General features: G+C 36.7%; 1 protein-coding gene and 1 pseudogene across 15 annotated transcripts; one reads left to right on the top strand and one right to left on the bottom strand.

Moving 5' to 3' along the window:
• Positions 1-2,044: 2,044 nt before the first annotated feature.
• On the bottom strand, positions 2,045-9,332 carry LOC114270802 (putative plant SNARE 11). 14 transcript variants are annotated; one of them, XM_028212394.2, is made up of 7 exons: positions 8,232-8,479; positions 8,089-8,152; positions 4,059-4,165; positions 2,939-2,995; positions 2,763-2,847; positions 2,473-2,487; positions 2,045-2,307 (listed from the first exon to the last, which is right to left on the bottom strand). In XM_028212394.2, exons 3-7 carry the CDS (start codon positions 4,134-4,136, stop codon positions 2,222-2,224), a joined length of 321 nt encoding a protein of 106 aa, XP_028068195.2. In that variant the 5' UTR covers positions 4,137-4,165; positions 8,089-8,152; positions 8,232-8,479; the 3' UTR covers positions 2,045-2,221. The 14 variants fall into 14 exon arrangements, 10 of the variants coding, with proteins under 10 accessions (XP_028068195.2, XP_028068197.2, XP_028068199.2 ...); XM_028212396.2 differs by adding an exon at positions 5,541-5,761 and having other exon boundaries at positions 8,089-8,477; XM_028212398.2 differs by having other exon boundaries at positions 4,059-4,138; positions 8,232-8,369.
• On the top strand, positions 9,318-14,597 carry LOC114270803 (inositol transporter 4-like; annotated as a pseudogene). The gene is made up of 7 exons (XR_014340878.1): positions 9,318-9,456; positions 10,751-10,918; positions 11,538-11,607; positions 11,713-12,049; positions 12,145-12,252; positions 12,673-13,306; positions 14,034-14,597. The product of XR_014340878.1 is annotated as an inositol transporter 4-like (transcript).
• Positions 14,598-18,083: the final 3,486 nt, after the last annotated feature.

Below are 18,083 nucleotides of genomic sequence, written 5' to 3'. Positions count from 1 at the left end.
GGTCGGCGTATAATTATAATTAGGGGTTGGAGGTGGTTTCAGGCTTGTATTGGTCGAAAGAATAAGAGCACAGAGCTTACTGCTTCGAAGCTAAATCTCTAAGGGAAGAGGGAAGGGAGCATCTTTGGTTGAGTAAGACTACTCTTGCTATATAAGATCCAACAAGGATCGGGCTGTTGTTAGCTTGGGCTCGGTTAGATTTACTTGAAGGAAAGGGAATGTATTACCTCTGAGCGACTCAGAAAGCTTTTTCAGGTCACAGGCATAAAGATCAACCATGCTTGGGAGATTCTACAGGGCTCTTATGAGACCTAGGTTGTTTTCGAAATAAATCAATCGAGACGTGCCCCAGGTGGGCTTTGTGATGTTTATCATAATCAAATATGGCGCGAGACGCACTGAGATAAGAAGCAAATGTACCAGCATACTGTGCAAAGTGCACCATCAAACGCCACACAGCCCACTGACCACGCCATACGCGAACGTGTGTGCGGATGGTGCAAAGCACCATTCTTGAGGTGTGAGTGCATGTACACTAGCATCCATCCCATAATATCATATTCAAAGGAATATTCCATGTAGCATTTTATTAAGTGCTCCATGTTTTGCTCTCTTTCCAATGTAGGACAAAGTCTCCAAGCTTGTTTCATGCTTTCCAAAGAAAAACATGGAAGGTTTTGAAAAACACCCAAAACTAAACAATAAATTTGAAAATCCATTTTTGAAAAATTCCCGAACAACTTCTCTCGTCACCTCTCTTCTCCTCCTACCTTCATCTTCATCCAGATTTCTACTCTTAGCAATTAAATCCAGGGCATGTAATTTTTCTTTAGCTTGTTTCAGTTTAGAGTCCATATTCCCAAACACTTCAATGTTCCACTTCTTTAAAGCTTGTTTAAGTGCCTTTAGTTTGGTTTTTAGTTTGTAACCTGCCCAACCATCTACCAAAGTACCCTCCCACACTTTTTTCACTTCATTAATGAAAAAAAGGGTGAGATGCCCATGCATTGATGAATCTAAAAGGCTTTGGGGCCCAATTTCTCTCATCCTCCATCAGGATAATTGGATAGTGATCTGAGATGGATCTAAGTAGGTCCAGAGTTTGTATCTAAACCATTCCAACCATTCTGGGCTAACAAGGAACCTGTCTAACCTGCTCCATCTCTCACCTTCCACTAAATTACACCATGTATATTTCCTTCCCAACATAGGTACATCAATCAATTCCAAGCTCCTTATGAAGTTACCAAAATCTGCCATTCTCCTATCCCTTCTTACACAACCTTTCCTTTCATCTAGTGATTTTATTTCATTAAAGTCCCCTCCTATACACCAAGGTTTGGGGAAAACAACCTTAATATTGATCAAAGATGCCCATAAATTTCTCCTATCAATCACATATTGGGTGCATAGACATTCACAATCACACACTCCAAACTATTAAATAAGGTACTTGATAATATGATCACTACTAAAAATCGAACTTTTTGCGATGGTCTCACACATCGCAAAAGGTCTATATATCGTCATAAAAGACTTTTTGCGACGAAGTAGCGACGGGAAATGGGGGGTGGCAGAAGGGGGCGTGACAAAAAATATTTGCGACGGTTACAAACCGTCGCTTTCTTGTAGCGACGACTAATCAATAGTTTTTGCGACGATTTCTCCTGACACAAAAAAAAAGAGGGAAAAACTTCACTTTTAGTGATGATGTTGGTTGCCGTCGCCAAAACTTTTTTAGCGACGGTATTTGACGTCGCAAAAAGTATTATTAGCGGCGGTCTAAAACGTCGCAAAAAGTAAAATTAAATTAATACCATATTTGCCACAGTTTAAACCGTCACTAAAGATTTGAACTAATATGTATATACTACAGGTTAACCCGTCACTAATAAAATATAAGGAAATAATTATTACATTAGCGACGGTTATTATTGTCGCAATAAAATTGTTTTCATAAAATCAATATATATTTTATTAATTTATGCCCTGTACAAATTATTAATATTTTCTAAAATAAAATACATCCACATCCACATCCACATTCACAAAATCATACATATATATATATATATATATACCCTGTAACAATTGTCAACCAAATATTCTTTACAAAATATATAAAACATCTTCCAACAATACTAATAATTTTTTATATTCAAGAACTTAAATTTTTGTATCGAAAGCAAAACAAAAGTATCGACAATACAAATAAAAAAACTTATATATCATAGTTTGTTTTAATATCAACATAAGCTCCAATATCGATATGCAAACATATCATCACGTACTTAAAAGAGGTTGCATCTGCACAAAAAAAAAAAACACACACACAAAAAAAACATCATTTACAATATGATTAATTTCAAGCTTACAGAAAATGTAAAATATTTAATATTTATTTCAAAAAATAAATAAGTACAAAAAAGATTGTAAGTTTCCATATCGACACGTGAAGATATCATCACGTACTCAAAAGGGTTGCATCTGCAAAAAAATACCAAAAAAGAAAAAACATTTACAATATAATTAATTTCAAGCTTACAGAAAATGTAAAACATTGGATATTTATTTCAATAAATAAAGAAATACATAAATAAGATTGTAAGCTCCAATATCGATATGCGAAAATATTATCACGTACTCAAAAGGGTTGCATCTTCAAAAAGAAAATAAAAAAAAAAAAAAAAAAATTCATTTACAATATAATTAATTACATCATAGAAGAGAGATGTGAATAATTTAGAGATTGACCTGCCTACCAATTTCCTTCACCAGTTTAGAAGCCTTCTTGATCGAGAAATGGATAGCGTCCAACTCATTAATAATTCCACTCATTTGTTCAGTCTAAACATAAAAGAAGCATGATGCTTCAGTTCTCACACCTAAATTTTAGAAGCTGTCAACTTTCTTTCTCAAATTAGTCTTAACAATGTACCTGCGCCTTCAGAGCTGCTGCAGTATCGATTCCAACGTTAACTGTGTCATGGACAACCTATTACAAAAACAGAGAACCTGGAAAATTAGCTTTTGAAGATTTACAAGTAATTCTGCCACCGCCTTCTCCCCCTCTTTCTCTCTTGGTGGGGCACATTTGTGAGAGTCACTAATTTAGAAAAACCATCATCATTTATTTATTTCTTTTTAATTCCACACCAAATTGCTTCCAAGACCCAAAACCAAATGAGATTGACAGGAAGATGTTGCTAGCACTACCAAACAAATATGTGCCAAACAAATTTAAAAACTGGAGGTCCATTAGCAGGAATATGATGTGACACAGAAAAATAAAAAATGTAAACTAGAACAACTGTTATCCATGAGCACCTCTAACCACAGACAAGTTCATCACACAAGTTGAGAAAATTTTAGTCTTCAGATAGGTCAGTTACAATTATTCGCAACATCACTTTCTTTTTTATCATTTTTAATTGCAACTTAGAATACCAAAACAGAGATAACAAATGCATACTTTTAGATATGTGCTAGCTTTCTGGACATTGCCAAATGTAGGTGTTTCAACAATATGTAGCAAAAGTTAACTAACTCTGGTTAACTTGCCATCCTATCATCAAAAGTAAAAAAGGAAAAGGCTAAGTATATCAATAATAAAGAAAGGAGAGGGCTAATCCAAAGCCTTTTCTCACATGTGTCACTGTGAGACACATGGGTGAATGAGGGGGCTACCGATGCAATTTTAGAAAACCCATCCCAAGCCCGGAGAGGGGGAAGAGGGTTGCGGTAAGCAAAAAGCCAACATAAAACTTAAAATCAAATTATGTTAGTAGTGACACAGATTGAAGATAAAGTGGGGGAATGCCATTTGAGATGGCTTTGCCCTTGTGCATTGTAGGTTAACTGATGCATAGGCATGAAAAAGTGACTCGAATCAAATTGAAAGGGCCAAAACAATTACATGTGGGTCAGGCCATGTTTGGACTTTTTAAGTCTTTAATCAATATATAGCTTTACATAGAGTTATCTGGAGAAGATAGACATATGCAAGGCAATTGGCGCAAGGCTTGTTGAGTTGACTAGAGCAGAATAGATATACTAACCTTTTTTGACCTCTCAATGGCTTGATCAGTCTCATCCATCATCCGATTTCCATTATCTATTAACTCTTGATTCATCATAGCTGCATTCACTTTTCAGATCAGAAATCCTACAAAAAGAATACACATCAGAAAATGAAATTTACACGAACATTCTGCACGTCTGATAAAACAACAATGTAGGTTTACACTTCCATAACATTCAAGAATTAAAAACCATGCAGAAGAATTTTTAACCATGAAGCAGGTTTTACTAGTTCATAATAATGACAGTTAGGCCACTCAAGATGATCCATACAACAGGCCATTCCTAGTTCTAGGTGTACTAATCATAGACCTACCCTTTAGCATTATTTGCAGAGTGCCTGCCCAGCTGCACTTGTACTCAAACCCTTGTTCTCACTATTAGTGCCCAAGCTTTTACCATTTTACTAATTTTTTAGAGGGGTTTTGTTGACAAGTGGCACTAGTTAGAATGTATTAAATGAGGCCAACTACTTCCACTAGTATAGAAATCAAAAAAAGTAATGAATGTTTGCTTGGCACGAATTTAATTCTTTTGTAATAAGACCAAAATATTCTCTTTCTTTTTTAGTCAAAAAAAATATCTATGTACTTTTTAGGTCCATTTTTCGACTATACAATTTTAAAAATTAGAAAAATTTAGTCAAAACTTTTACGAGTGAAGGAAGAATCAATCAACTCATGGGAGATTCTAAGGGCATGTCTCATATTGATTCTCAAGTTGGAGGTAAGCTATAGGATTATGACCAAATTTTGGAGCAGCTCACAGAAATTGCACTCACCTAGACTATGATCATACAGTCAATTTGCTTGGCCATTATAGCAAGTTCCACAACTCTCATTCAGCAGCAGCATACTGGTTGCCAACATTTGTAAAGTTATCTCCTTAAAAATAAGCCTCGTCTTTGGAAGGGAAAGGAGACTCATATGTTTATAGTAGGTGAGGTTCAACTGTCCAATGCGGAAAGAAAAATAGCATGCAGCTGATATGTTCCCAAATGGGAACTCAGAAAAATGGAGAACTTAAGTGCAGTTTGAAGTTGCAATTAAGAAAATCCACTACGTTGAATTAAAAGCTATGGCCTTGATATGTCATATGTGATATCAGTTATTAGTTGAAGAGTTAGTTCACCCAAAGAAATCAGAGTACAGACCTCTACAAGGGCCACATTCTACATATTCTTGGTGAAAGCTAGAATATACACCAAAACCTGATTGGCTTGTTTTGGCTCTGTTCATCAGTGCTTCTATTTTTCTCCCAGTTCAAAGTTTGACTTCAAAAAAGGAAAAAAAAAAAAAAAAAAAAAGCTGTTTGGCTATGGATTGCAGGGTCAGTTTGCTCAAGGTCCCAAACCAATAACTGAATATACATACACACACACATATATCTTACTCAAGTAAAGAAGGTACAATCTATACAGAAGTAAGAGCTTCTTTAAAATAAGTGGAACAAAATCCAACCAAGGCCAACAAAAGACTTGAGGAGGACAGCAACATGTTGTCTTCCATCATTCATGAGAAATAGCCTTTATTCCTCAATTGAATAGGCCTAGATAGGCACTATGCAAGTCTTCTACAATTGGCCCAATTAAGCTGTGTCTAGCTTTAGTAACTATTCGGTTAGTTTTTCCTCAAACAATTGTAAAAGGATAGAATAGGGTCTTTTATTAAAGCTGTTACATCTGCATGGATAGAAAGAGACAGAAGGGATAAGAGAATAGTCGATAGCATTAAAGAACACATTTATTGTGCTACAGAATTGTACTCAAGACAAAAGGCTTTATTATTTGCTATGGTATGCAATTATTCAAGACAAAATGTGTTGGAAATTGCATGCTTGGGATAGCTATGGAATGCGTGAATGTTGACGGAGTTGGAGAAGTATCATTATCGAAACACTAACCGCTATTATAACATTTGCAAATTTGAATTGTTGTCAAATCTAGTACTTGGGTGATAACATTGCATCATTGCTAGTGGAACATATCTCAACCAGGTTGACACACTAAACGTTGGCAAGACACCAACAAAAAACAATAAAAAGAAAATAGCACCAGCATTAACAGAACAAAATAGCATCTAGCACTCCCACTACTGCCTCAGTTTTATGATTCAGTTGCCAATCCTCACTTGATAAAGATTGACACAAATATCATTAATTGAGTAATCTTTCAACTTAAAATTGTTCTTAACCCATTTGTTATCATCGGTTCTCTCATGTATGTAATTCATTGCAAGTAATCGGTTCTGCAAGAAGTTGTCAATAAAATACTGATAAGAAAAAAACTGTTAAATGAACCCAACAAACAAGAAAAAAGAGAATTATTTTAGCAAATTTCTCTTGACGCACTGCAATTACAAATATAAATTTGTGAATATAAGCAAAGTTGTTCATAATTTGAGATGCATTGAAAAGAGAAAAACTACTTAATTTTTCATTAAAAATCAGAAGTTTCAAGAAACTAAAAGATCTATATTGCGAGCTTATGTGGCAGCTTGGCTCATGAAATTTGGGAGCTTATGTGGCTCTAGGTTTTACTGAAAGATCTATATTGTGATTAGGGGTGTAAATCTACCCTCTGCTGTAGAATGTCTTCATTCGCAAAGTCAAGATCTTGAAAGCTCCCAAGTTTGATCTTGGCAAGTTAATGGAGGTCCATGGTGACTACTCTACGGAGGATGTTGGAGTGAAAATGGAAAGGCCTGCTGAGGAGCCTGTTGAGGCAGCAACTGAGGTAATTGGAACTTAAATGAAGCTTTATGGGTTTCTTTTATTTCTCAAATGTTGTTTATGGTTTTTCTCAATAAGGTTCCATCAACATCGCTCATAATATAGTTCAACACGATAGAACCAAGAATATTGAAGTTGACAGACAGTTTATTAAGAAAAAGTTGAGCAAGGTTTTGATTTGTATGTCAGTTAGAAGATGTATTCACTAAAAGGCTTGGTAGTAAGAATTTTCACCCCATTATTTGCAAGTTGGGCATGATAAGTATCACGTGTTATGTAAACTTGGAAGTGTATTTGTAGTTACTAATTTAATATTAAAACAAGAGGATGATGGAAAGAATCCTAATTCACTCTCTCTCTTCCCATTCCAGCATATAATTTCTCTTTTCTTCTGTATTCTTCTTCTTATTGTTAAATCTAACTAAATTTAACAATAATTCAAGGAACCACAAATTTTGTAATTAAATACTTACTATGTTCTGTTTCCTCTAGAAAATTTAACACTAACTCAATGAAAAAGATTATTGATTGTCATCTTCCCCCAAGTTCTCAATTTTGATATAGACATAAAATTCCTAGAAAATTCCTATTTTAAAAGCATAAAATATTTCTTCATTGCATCATCTCAATTCACTGGGCCAAAACTATTTGGCTAAATTCTAATAACCTCTCGCAAAATCACATTTCAAATGAAATTTTCATGTAAGACAAACAGCAAGGAGTTAACATTCAGATTACACGAAAAATATGCAACAGTACCTGGCCTAACTAGAGAACTGGCATTGGAACACCAATTCTATTAGTGTTGAGTGATTCAGTGTTGGAGTTTCAGGTAGAATATTCGCCGAATTTCCTCCACTCCAAGAGGGGCATGTTTTTATTTTATTATTTTTCTGTTATTAAGTTGTCAATTTATTTTAACAGTATTTGTTACATGTTTCAGAGTTTTGATCTTTGTTAAGTATTAAAATGCTTATATTGCAGAAAAATATGTGAAGCTTTAGCTACCATGAGGCTTTGTCTAATTAAAACGTGTACTTGCAGAGATTGGGTTAGGCGCTTTATGAGGTTATATCCACATTACACTTGATGGGAAAATCCAAAAGATCCAGAACAACCACTTGTTTCCCCCTTTCAATTGAGATCAAAACCTAATTTTTAAAACTGGTGTTTAGGGTTAAATCCAATGAAGAGGGTTTGGTTCCAATGAAGGCAACAGAAGAGAAAAAGAGAAGAGAACAGCAGAGGAAAGCAGAGGAGAGCAGAGAAGAGATATACCTGGATGCCGGAGAGAGAACCCGTGGAAAGTCGCTGCCGCCACTGCTAAAGATAGTCTGTGAGCCTAACGCGAGAGCGAGAGATTGTGAGGGTCTGTGCGAGCGAGTGTGAGAGGAAAGAAAAGGAGAGGAGAGGAGGGTTACCTCATCCCACGCTAGTACTGTTGGGGTTGTGACGACCGGGAGCTCTAGTTAGATAGAGAATGGCGACTGGAGAAGATAGACGGGTTTTTTTTCCCTCTTTTTGGTTAATCTGAGAAGAGGATATTGAAAGGGTATGGAAGATAGGGCAAAGAGGAAGGTGCGGAAAGCAAAAACAAATTTTTTTGCGACGGAAGAATAAATGGCGTCGCAAGACAAAATAAACAATCGCAAAAAACCAAAAAAAAAAACCGACAGGTGAGAAATCGTCGAGTAAAATACTATTTTTTGCCACGGTCTTGAAGTTTCCGTCGCAAAAACATTTATTTGACGACGGCGCCATCACCGTCGCGACGATTTTCTAACCGTCGCAAAAAGTTTCGTGTCCAATACTTCCTTTTCTAGTAGTAGATGAAGTTCCTGTTGTAGCAGCAGTTAGCTAAGGAGAAGATTTCAGGCTTCAAAACACAAAGCAGACCTCCAGCACTCCCATCCGCATCCACATTCATATAGCCAACTAGGTCATGAGGCCAGATAGATTTCACAAACTGCTCTAAAACATTTGCCTTTTTTATTTCCTGTAACAGCACCATGTCCACTTTTCTATCTTTGATAGCTTCTTTGACTTTCCTCCTCTTTTCAGGCCTACCAAGCCCTCTAATGTTCCAAGAAAGAGTCTTCATAAAAAATATTTTACACTCTTGAGCCTCCCTTGATGCTATTCTAAGCCCCAACACCATTGTTCTTTTCAGCAGCTTGCTCCATGTCCTTCTCTTCCATTTCAATAATTTTCTTCATAACTTCATCATCTTTGCCTTCGAAATCTATTTCCCAAGCTGTATGGTAGCTTGAGCCTCCGAAAGTAGTTTGTTTTGACTGCTTGAGCTGCTGTTACGAGACAGTGATGAAGAAAGAAATTGCAGCAGCAGCTGCTCTAAAGATGGCCCCTCTTTGAAACCCAGATTTCATCACTAATTTTCTCTGGATCTTCCTTTTTTCCCCCTTGCTCTCTTTACCTTTGATTGTCTTACTGGGTTCAAGATCCTGATTGCTTTGACTTTCCCTTTCATTTGTGACCACATCAATGCCCTTATCATTTACCATCTGGGCTTCAAAATGTGTTGACTCGGGAATCTAAATATTAAAACCTAATCATCTCATATGAGATTACCTCTCTCCAAGGACTTGACGTAGAAGCTTCTTGTCTCGGCTCCCTCAAGAACCTAAGGTACGTCTCTGCCTACAAAACCAACCAAATAACCATTAAAGAATGGTATCAGAATACATATCAATACTAGCAATACAATTATTATCTACTGATATATAGATAGTCTTAAATTTGAACATAGATGCAGCAAATAGATCAAAATTATACAAAAGAGTACAACATGTTATCATTAGTTATTATTTCCATATTTGGTTAATAGACAGTCAAAGACAGCTATGGCTAACCACCACTCAGACTGTTAATCAGGCCGTCCAATCATAGATTCCAAGGGAATTGCTTGATTCTGATGTGGGTCGCAAACATAAATTCAAACAAAGTCTTATCCTCATTAACTGCAAAAATATATTAAAAAAAAAAAAATCTCAATAAATATGTGTAGATATATCATAATAAGAAGAGTAAAGGGCTTGAGTAAATCTAAAAAACAGAGAGGAAGAAGCAGAGGAGGAGGAGAAAGAGGGAAGCTTCTCAAGGTAATGATGTTTCACTGAAAGGTGTTTTTTTTTTTTGGAAGTAAAATTTCAACAAGGCAATTGTTGCTTTGAAAAACACTCTTATCTATTTTTCTTTTCTTTTGTTTTAGTTTTTGGATTGTGTTGCATGTGATCAAAATAGTTTATATGGTGTTGATGGGTTGCATTGTAGATTCAACAAACTTTGGGATGATCTAAATTAGATAAAGAAACTGTACTTCTTGTTTGATGGGTTTGATTTCATTCCATTCTTGTAAAAGTATTGTTAATCGCAACTGAATTGAGATTTGCCTAAAATCAGTGCAGAGATTTTTTTAAATTTTTTTTTGAAGAGAATTGAGTATGGTTAACAATGGAGAAATTATCTGTGCTTATAGATGCATGCCCACATATTTTTTGATTGAATGCTTCTTCATAATTCCCAGCAATGTGTTTAATGATTTTCGTTTTTCTATTTTTTCCCTAATTTTTTGTTGAATTTTAAGGAATACGTTACTGCACAATTCATTCTTCTTCCATATTATTTATGTATAATCTGATCTATTATTCTTTTATCCGAATGAATTTCCGTCTATGGTTACATTCGATAATTTTATTCAATTATGTGTTTTACAAAGAATTTGATACTGGTTTTTATGTGATTGATCATATCCAATTTTCTGATTATTGTATATGCTGATCATGTTGCTCACTAATGATGTATAGGCTTCAATACTGTGATGCCCTCTTTAATTTTTCTTGCAGGTTCACCTTGATTTAATACATCAAATATTTCTTCTGCATTGTTCTTCTATCTTCTTAAAAAAAAATTTCTTGAGCAGAAGTTCAGTGATAAATTTATCTCAACGACCCGAATCAGATGGAAGGGGGTGGCAAACCGGATAAAACAGAATTCACAGAATGCTGGCGGACAAGTTGGAAAACACCATACATAATGCGACTTGCTCTATCAGCTGGCATTGGAGGGCTCCTATTTGGTTATGACACCGGTAACACAAGGTTTTTCCATTCATTTTTTTCTTTTGGGGTGATGGTAACACGAGCTAAGCTTAGAAGACTTTTTTTTTTTTTTTTTTATCTTTTTCCGACTTCACTGTCACTCCCACTGCAATCACTCTGTTGCATACACATATTACTGAAGTAGCATGAGTTGATATAATACTTTGAATCATGTTACAGTCCAAACCATTTTTGTGTTGTTTAGTCACTGAATTTGATGCAGCGGTAATAAGGAAAAAGGCTTGATATTGTTCTGGTAGACGAAATTCTTGAATCCACAAGTCGAACAAACTTGATTTCAAAAGGAAAGTAAAAGAATTTTCCGCAATCCCAATCAAGGGTCACATCCTTATTTATAGGAGAGAAGTTTAAATTTAAGTTAAGTTCAAATTTGATACTAGAATTCTAAAGAAACATTTGAGAAAAAAAAACCTAGTGAAATCGGCGTCTTTTAGACCACGTAACTGACAAAACAAAACTTTTCAAGTATAGAAAAATGACATTATACCCTTGTTCCCATTGCAATCCTGCTTTGACTCTTGCTGCTCCCAAAGCTCTAAAAATACTTAAGCTGCATGTTGTACATTAGAATTCTTTTGTGGGTTGTAGGTGTTATTTCTGGTGCCCTGCTGTACATCCGGGACGACTTCAAATCTGTCGATAGGAAGACATGGCTACAGGCAAGTTAATTCCTTACACATTTCAATTGATCTCTCTTGAAATCATTCTCAATTCATATCTTTCTTTTATGTGATGATTTATCATATACCTTCCTCAATCTGCCGGAAACCTTTGTGAGCATGGCAGTTGCAGGAGCTATAATTGGCGCAGTCTTTGGTGGATGGATGAACGACAAGTTCGGGAGGAGAAAATCAATTATTATGGCTGATTTTCTGTTCTTTATCGGTGCAATAGTCATGGCTGTTGCTCCAGCTCCCTGGGTGATAATTATTGGACGAATACTTGTAGGTCTTGGAGTTGGAATGGCTTCCGTGACCTCACCTCTCTATATTTCAGAAGCTTCTCCTGCTAGAATTAAGGGAGCGCTTGTCAGCACAAATGGTTTGCTGATCGCCGGAGGACAGTTCCTGTCGTATCTCATCAACCTCGCATTCACAAAGGCGTGAAAATTGATTATCTCCTTTGATTTTTGTAACACTTTTTTTTTATTTATTGATTGTGTTAATGTTAATCCCTCCAAATGAATGTGTTTCAGGCACCGGGTACCTGGAGATGGATGGTAGGGGTTGCCGGTGTTCCTGCTCTTGTTCAGTTTATACTGATGCTGTTACTTCCTGAGTCTCCTAGATGGCTCTATAGACAGGTAATACATCAGTATGCAATTTTATGCTATTCCTACTTTTTCCACTTCATAAATGGGCAGAAGTTTGATTACATCGTGTTCAGAGTTGGGTGATGAAAAGTTTGATTACATCGTGTTCAATTGCCTTTGCTCACCATCCAAGCAACCATTGGATTGGGAGAGTCAGAGTCAAAAAGAGAATTCCTCACTTGTTTATCTCATTCAAAACCGTGCATGAGACTTTCAACTCACATGGCTCCCAAGTGATAAAAGAAAGATCTCATCTTCTTTCTTTTTTAATTCCTCATCAATTTTTTTTTCTTTTTTCTTGTTTTGAATGTACATACTGTACATATTAGTTTGAACCTTGATGGACTTATAAACAGACTTGCCGTTTCATGCAATTTGGATAACAGTTTTGTCCTTTGAATTGATAATCAGAATAAGGTACACGAGGCCCAGGCCATCTTAGAGAAGATCTACCCTGCTAACGAAGTTGAAGAAGAAATGAAAGCCTTACAATCATCGGTTGAAGCTGAAAAGGTGGAGGAAGCTGCCATCGGGGATGGCATGTTTTCAAAAATAAAGAGTGCTTGGAAAAACGATGTGGTTAGGAGAGGCCTCCACACAGGGATCACAGTTCAACTACGCAGGGATCACAGTTCAAGTGGCTCAGCAATTTGTGGGTATAAACACTGTCATGTATTACAGTCCAACCATAGTTCAACTGGCCGGTTACGCTTCAAACAAGACTGCTTTAGCTCTCTCTCTCATCACTTCCGGTCTCAATGCTCTAGGCTCAATTGTTAGTATGGTTACTGTTGACAGATATGGGAGGAGGAGGTTGATGATTTTGTTGATGATTGGGATTATTGTCTGCCTCGTGGCCTTAGCGGTTGTGTTCTTCCAAGCTTCTGTTCGCTCTCCACCAATTAGTAGGTTCGAATGCATGCGATTTGGCGGGAACTCTACCTGTTCAAGTTATTTGTCAACACAGGATGCATCATCTTGGAGTTGTACGAAATGTTTGAAAGCAGCATCAGACTCCGCCTTTTGTGCTAATTCACCTAACAAAGTGAGTTTTGATTCATTGCCCTCTTTTTTCTTTCAACTCCTTCAATGAATCAATCTATTTGAACATTCATGTGTTGTCATCCTAACAAATGTTGATTACCATTGAGTTGTTTATGTTCACAGTTTTTTGTTTACATTTACAGAAGTTTTGAAAATTCTAAGTAAAAACTGTAAAAAGTTATTAAATAGTTTACAAGATTTATTAAATTGCTGTAATAAAAAAATTTATTTTCGCTTGTTTTGAAAACAAGTTTTTTTGTTCATTCCTACCTTTCTCACCCTGCCACCACCCCCCAGCCTATCACCACTGGCAGTCACCACATCCGGCCACCTCCAACATCAAGCCACTGTTGCCGGCAACCCGCTCTAGTACCGCTGTCAGCAACCTCCGGCCACCACCTCTTTCTTGTTAACGGCAACCACCTTTGGCCATCACATCTGGCAACTACTTCTGGCTTTATGCAACCAACCGCTGAAGACCACCTTCAGCAACAATCTTTCCACCGAAAACGATCTATAGCCACTACCTCCGATGATTAGCAATGACCTTCGGCCACCATCCCCTAACGACAACCACCTGCAAACACCTGCTTTCACTTGTTTTCAAAACAAAATTTTGTAACACATCGATGTATACACACCAAAAATAAGTATAAACGTGTTTTGTAAACACTAATCCATAAACGTTACCAATTGCGACTTTACTAATGTGCTTTCCCCTTCATCAGTATCTTCCGGGAGCATGCTTGGCTGCAACCGATGCTACAAGAGATGCCTGCCGCACAGAACATCGTACATGGTAAACGAAGGGCTGTCCAACCAAATTCGGGGCTTTAGCAGTCCTACTTCTGGGATTGTACATCATAATGCACTCATCGGGGATGGGAACAGTACCGTGGATTGTGAACTCAGAGATATACCCGTTGAGATACAGAGGCATCAGAGGAGGGACAGCTTTTTCCTTGTACCGGAGACGAAAGGATTGCCATTTGAGGAAGTTGAGAAGATGCTGGAAAAGGGGTACAGGCCAAGCATTTGCTCCAAGCAAAAGGATGTCGATCCTGCTTGAGCTAACCTTAGAATCTGTTTTACAACTGTTTTAATTTAGATCAGTTGGAATTAGAATTTTGTCTCAGACTAATGGTAATTTTAGCTATTAGATTGCTGTTTAGTCGCTAGACAAGATTATTTTTATGCTTTTTTTTTTTTCGGAGATTAAAAAGAACATGAGAGACGGACTATTATCACTGATGACAAAAAACAACACGTGGTGGACCACAGCTTCGTCCTTAGCATCTTGTCCCAATTGAACATTACCAATGAATTTGATACCCTTAACCACAATCTTGTCTGATTGACGGTCAGATCTCTTATTACCCAACTCAATACCATTAAGTAATCTCGCCACGCCTTTATTATCAAACTTAACGTCCCTTAATTGTTCATCGTATAGCTGTAATTTCCTTACTCCCCTCTTAGTCTTCTTAATAAATCGGGGAATATTCTGAACGTACCGTCTGCGAACATACTGGGTCTTAAAAGGGGCACGACTACGGTAACTACGCCTATATCCACTGGCCGCCGGTGTTCTTGACCTCCGGTACGCAAAGGGGGTCCGGTAATGGCTGCTTCATATTCCTTCCATTTTTTATAAATAACTCCAAATCTTTTATACAAACACTTCTACAGGATCTGTTACCTCTGCTAACCCTTCTATTCAGACACCTTAGCTTTGATATTTTTGCCCTCTAATCTTCGTACATCAGAACAAACTTCACCGGAGCTCTCCGCCGGCTCTCTTCCCACAGTCCTAGTTGCCACGTCAAAAAGCGATCTACACACATTTGAGTAAACTGTCCGTAATTCTCGGGATACTTTTCTAAGGAGTACAACATTGCATACCAAATAAATCGACAAAATTGGCAGAAAGAAAAGGAGGAACGAAACAAGGTACCAGAAAATCACCTCAGTGTAATAACTCTCCAACTGCAAAAGCATATCTCTCTTATCTCTCTCCACCAACAAATATCTGAGGCTGGACCCAGATATATAGACAGCTGTAAATGCGGAGATTCGGAATTTAAAATTTGAATTCCCGCCCATTACTGTTCATTCACGCAGAATTCTGTGCACCTTTGCTTTATCTCCAAACAAAACCACCACGATCTTGACACGTGGGTGGACAAGATCGGGCCACGTCTACTCACACCACTCACACCAAATAGTGACTATTTGGTGTGAGTACGGATTTAATCTCCACCTTACACGTCACCATCCGTACGTCCATCGACGGATGAAATTGCCTATCGGGTACAATTTCAACAGGGGGGCGCTAGTAATATTATATATAGCGCCCCCCCCCAGCTGGTGTGACCTCCCCCTAAATAAAGCCTCGACAAACAACATTCACACTTGTGTAAGTTAAGTGTTAATCACTAAATAAGCTAAATAATGCCTCGCCAAGCCTCTTTCCGTTTTTATGCCAAGAATGTCTTCCTCACCTACCCACAATGCCCATGCCCAAAAGAACAACTCTTAGAACTCCTCCAATCTCTCCTCCAACTAACCTGTCAGCCATACTACATACTTGTCGCAAGGGAGCTCCATGAAGATGGAAACCCTCACCTTCATGCCATGGTTCAATGCACGAAAAAGATCCAAACCTCCAACCCGAGATTTTTCGATCTCACTGGAACCAATGGGAGGACCTATCATCCAAATATAGAAAAACTCCACTCGCCAACAGCAAGTCGACAGTATATACAGAAAGGGGGCGAGTTCGTCGAATGGGGAGAATTTTCATCTAAGGGGAGAAGTCCTTCGAAAAACAGAGACGGACTCTGGAAGGGAATACTTGGTGAAGCAGAAACGGAGGAACAATTATTTGCTCTCTGTAAAGAAAGATGTCCCACCGATTACGTTACAAAATACCCCCAATTAAAAACATTTTCCAGGGATCATTACAAAAGAGAGAGGCCCCATATACTAGCCCTTTTAATTCATTTCATTTCTTAAATGAAGAAGTAAAAAAATGGGCAGAAAATAATATTTTGTTTGTAAGTCGAAATTGCGTTCAGTACGAGTTATGTCAAAATTGTTGTTTTTCCGTTTGGAGGGAAGACGATTTCCTTAGATTAGGGATACACAAAAATAATATAAACAATTTATATACTGACAAAGAACTCTCCTCCTCCTCTGATAACAGAAACCAGAGCAGAGGCCCATCCGCCCAATCTCCCTCTACTTCGAAGGACCCTCAAGAACAGGCAAAACCGCCTGGGCTTGTGATGTTTTTTCTTTAGCTTTATGAGAGGTTTATATGTATATATTTTTTTACTCTCAATACTGTTACTATCCATGCAGTACTAAATTGTTTTAGCAATTCATGTTGTGTTGTGTCTTGGATTCAGTGATAACGTATAAGAGTTATTGTGGTGCAGATGCTGGAATTTTAATCTTATAAACTGTTCAGAAACTGTTCATTTGAGTGGCGCTGTTTGACAAGTGGGTTTTTGGCTTCTTTTTTTTTCGTGGCTAAAATGTATAAAAAAAAGACAAAATAGATTAAAATAGTTAATAAGTCAAAATATCACATTAAATTCATAATCATTTCACTTTTTTTTCTCATAAATATCACATCAAACTACAAAAAAATAAATCTAAATTAAAAAGAACATGAGATGTGTTGTTTTTTCTTTAGCTTTACGAGAGGTTTATAATGGTTTGTATATATTTTTTGACTCTCAATACTGTTACTATCCATGCAGTACTAAATTGTTTTAGCAATTCATGTTGTGTTGGTGTCTTGGATTCAGTGATAACATATGAAAGTTATTGTGGTGCAGATGCTGGAATCTTAATCTTATCAACTATTCAGAAATTGTTCATTTGAGTGGCCTTGTTCATTTGAGTGGCGCTGTTAGGCAAGTGGGTTTTTGGCTTTTTTTTTTTGGTTAAAATATACAAAAAAAAGGTAAAATAGATTAAAATAGATAATAATACAAAATGTTATATCAAATTCATAATTATTTTATTTTTTCTCTAACAAATATCACATCAAACCACAAAAAAAAAATTCAACCATTTTTTCAAACACACAAATTTTAACCTATTAAAATAGTCAAAAAGTAAAATAGCCTACTAATATAACAAATTCTTCAAACGAATAATGGGGGAACACAACTAGGGAAGGTAAAAAATTTTGGTTTAGATATTTGCGGGCAGTAGTGTTGTGAAGTGTATTGCATTTTTATTATGTACTCATATTTAGTGTAAGAAGCTTTTTTATGGAGGTGGAGGAATGATGTCGGACCTTTTACATCTCTTTCGTAAATGTAAGGGCATTGTGGAACCACATAAGCAAAATAATTTTTAACTCTTGGTTCTCGATGATATCAATTATGTTTTCCATTCAAAGGGAATAACATGAGCCTTTGCGAGTATCTTTATGTTCCAAACTACTTGTCTATTGTAAGATAAATTTATTTTAACTTGATAGGTGGAGGACTTTGAAATTGGAGAGAAGGGTTTTTGAATAGGAGAGATGCATGAGAGAGAAGGGAAAAAAAAGAACAATGATACATTCCACTAATTCTGAAACTTTAATTGAGCTCTAATAATGCGGCAAAGAATAAAAAAATAAAATAAAATAAAACCAAGGTCAAAACATCACATCACAGTGAAATCCACTCCTATTAGAGTTCATTAGAACTCTTTTTATTAGAGCTCCTAATCATTTTTCTTTAATTATCTATCTCGTCCTCTATTTCATATCCTAT

Source organism: Camellia sinensis, chromosome 9 (assembly GCF_055761805.1).
Source record: "Camellia sinensis isolate YWXY chromosome 9, ASM5576180v1, whole genome shotgun sequence".
NCBI lineage: Eukaryota > Viridiplantae > Streptophyta > Magnoliopsida > Ericales > Theaceae > Camellia > Camellia sinensis.
Note: the sequence above shows the minus strand (reverse complement) of the source record. Positions and strands in the feature narration are given on the sequence as shown.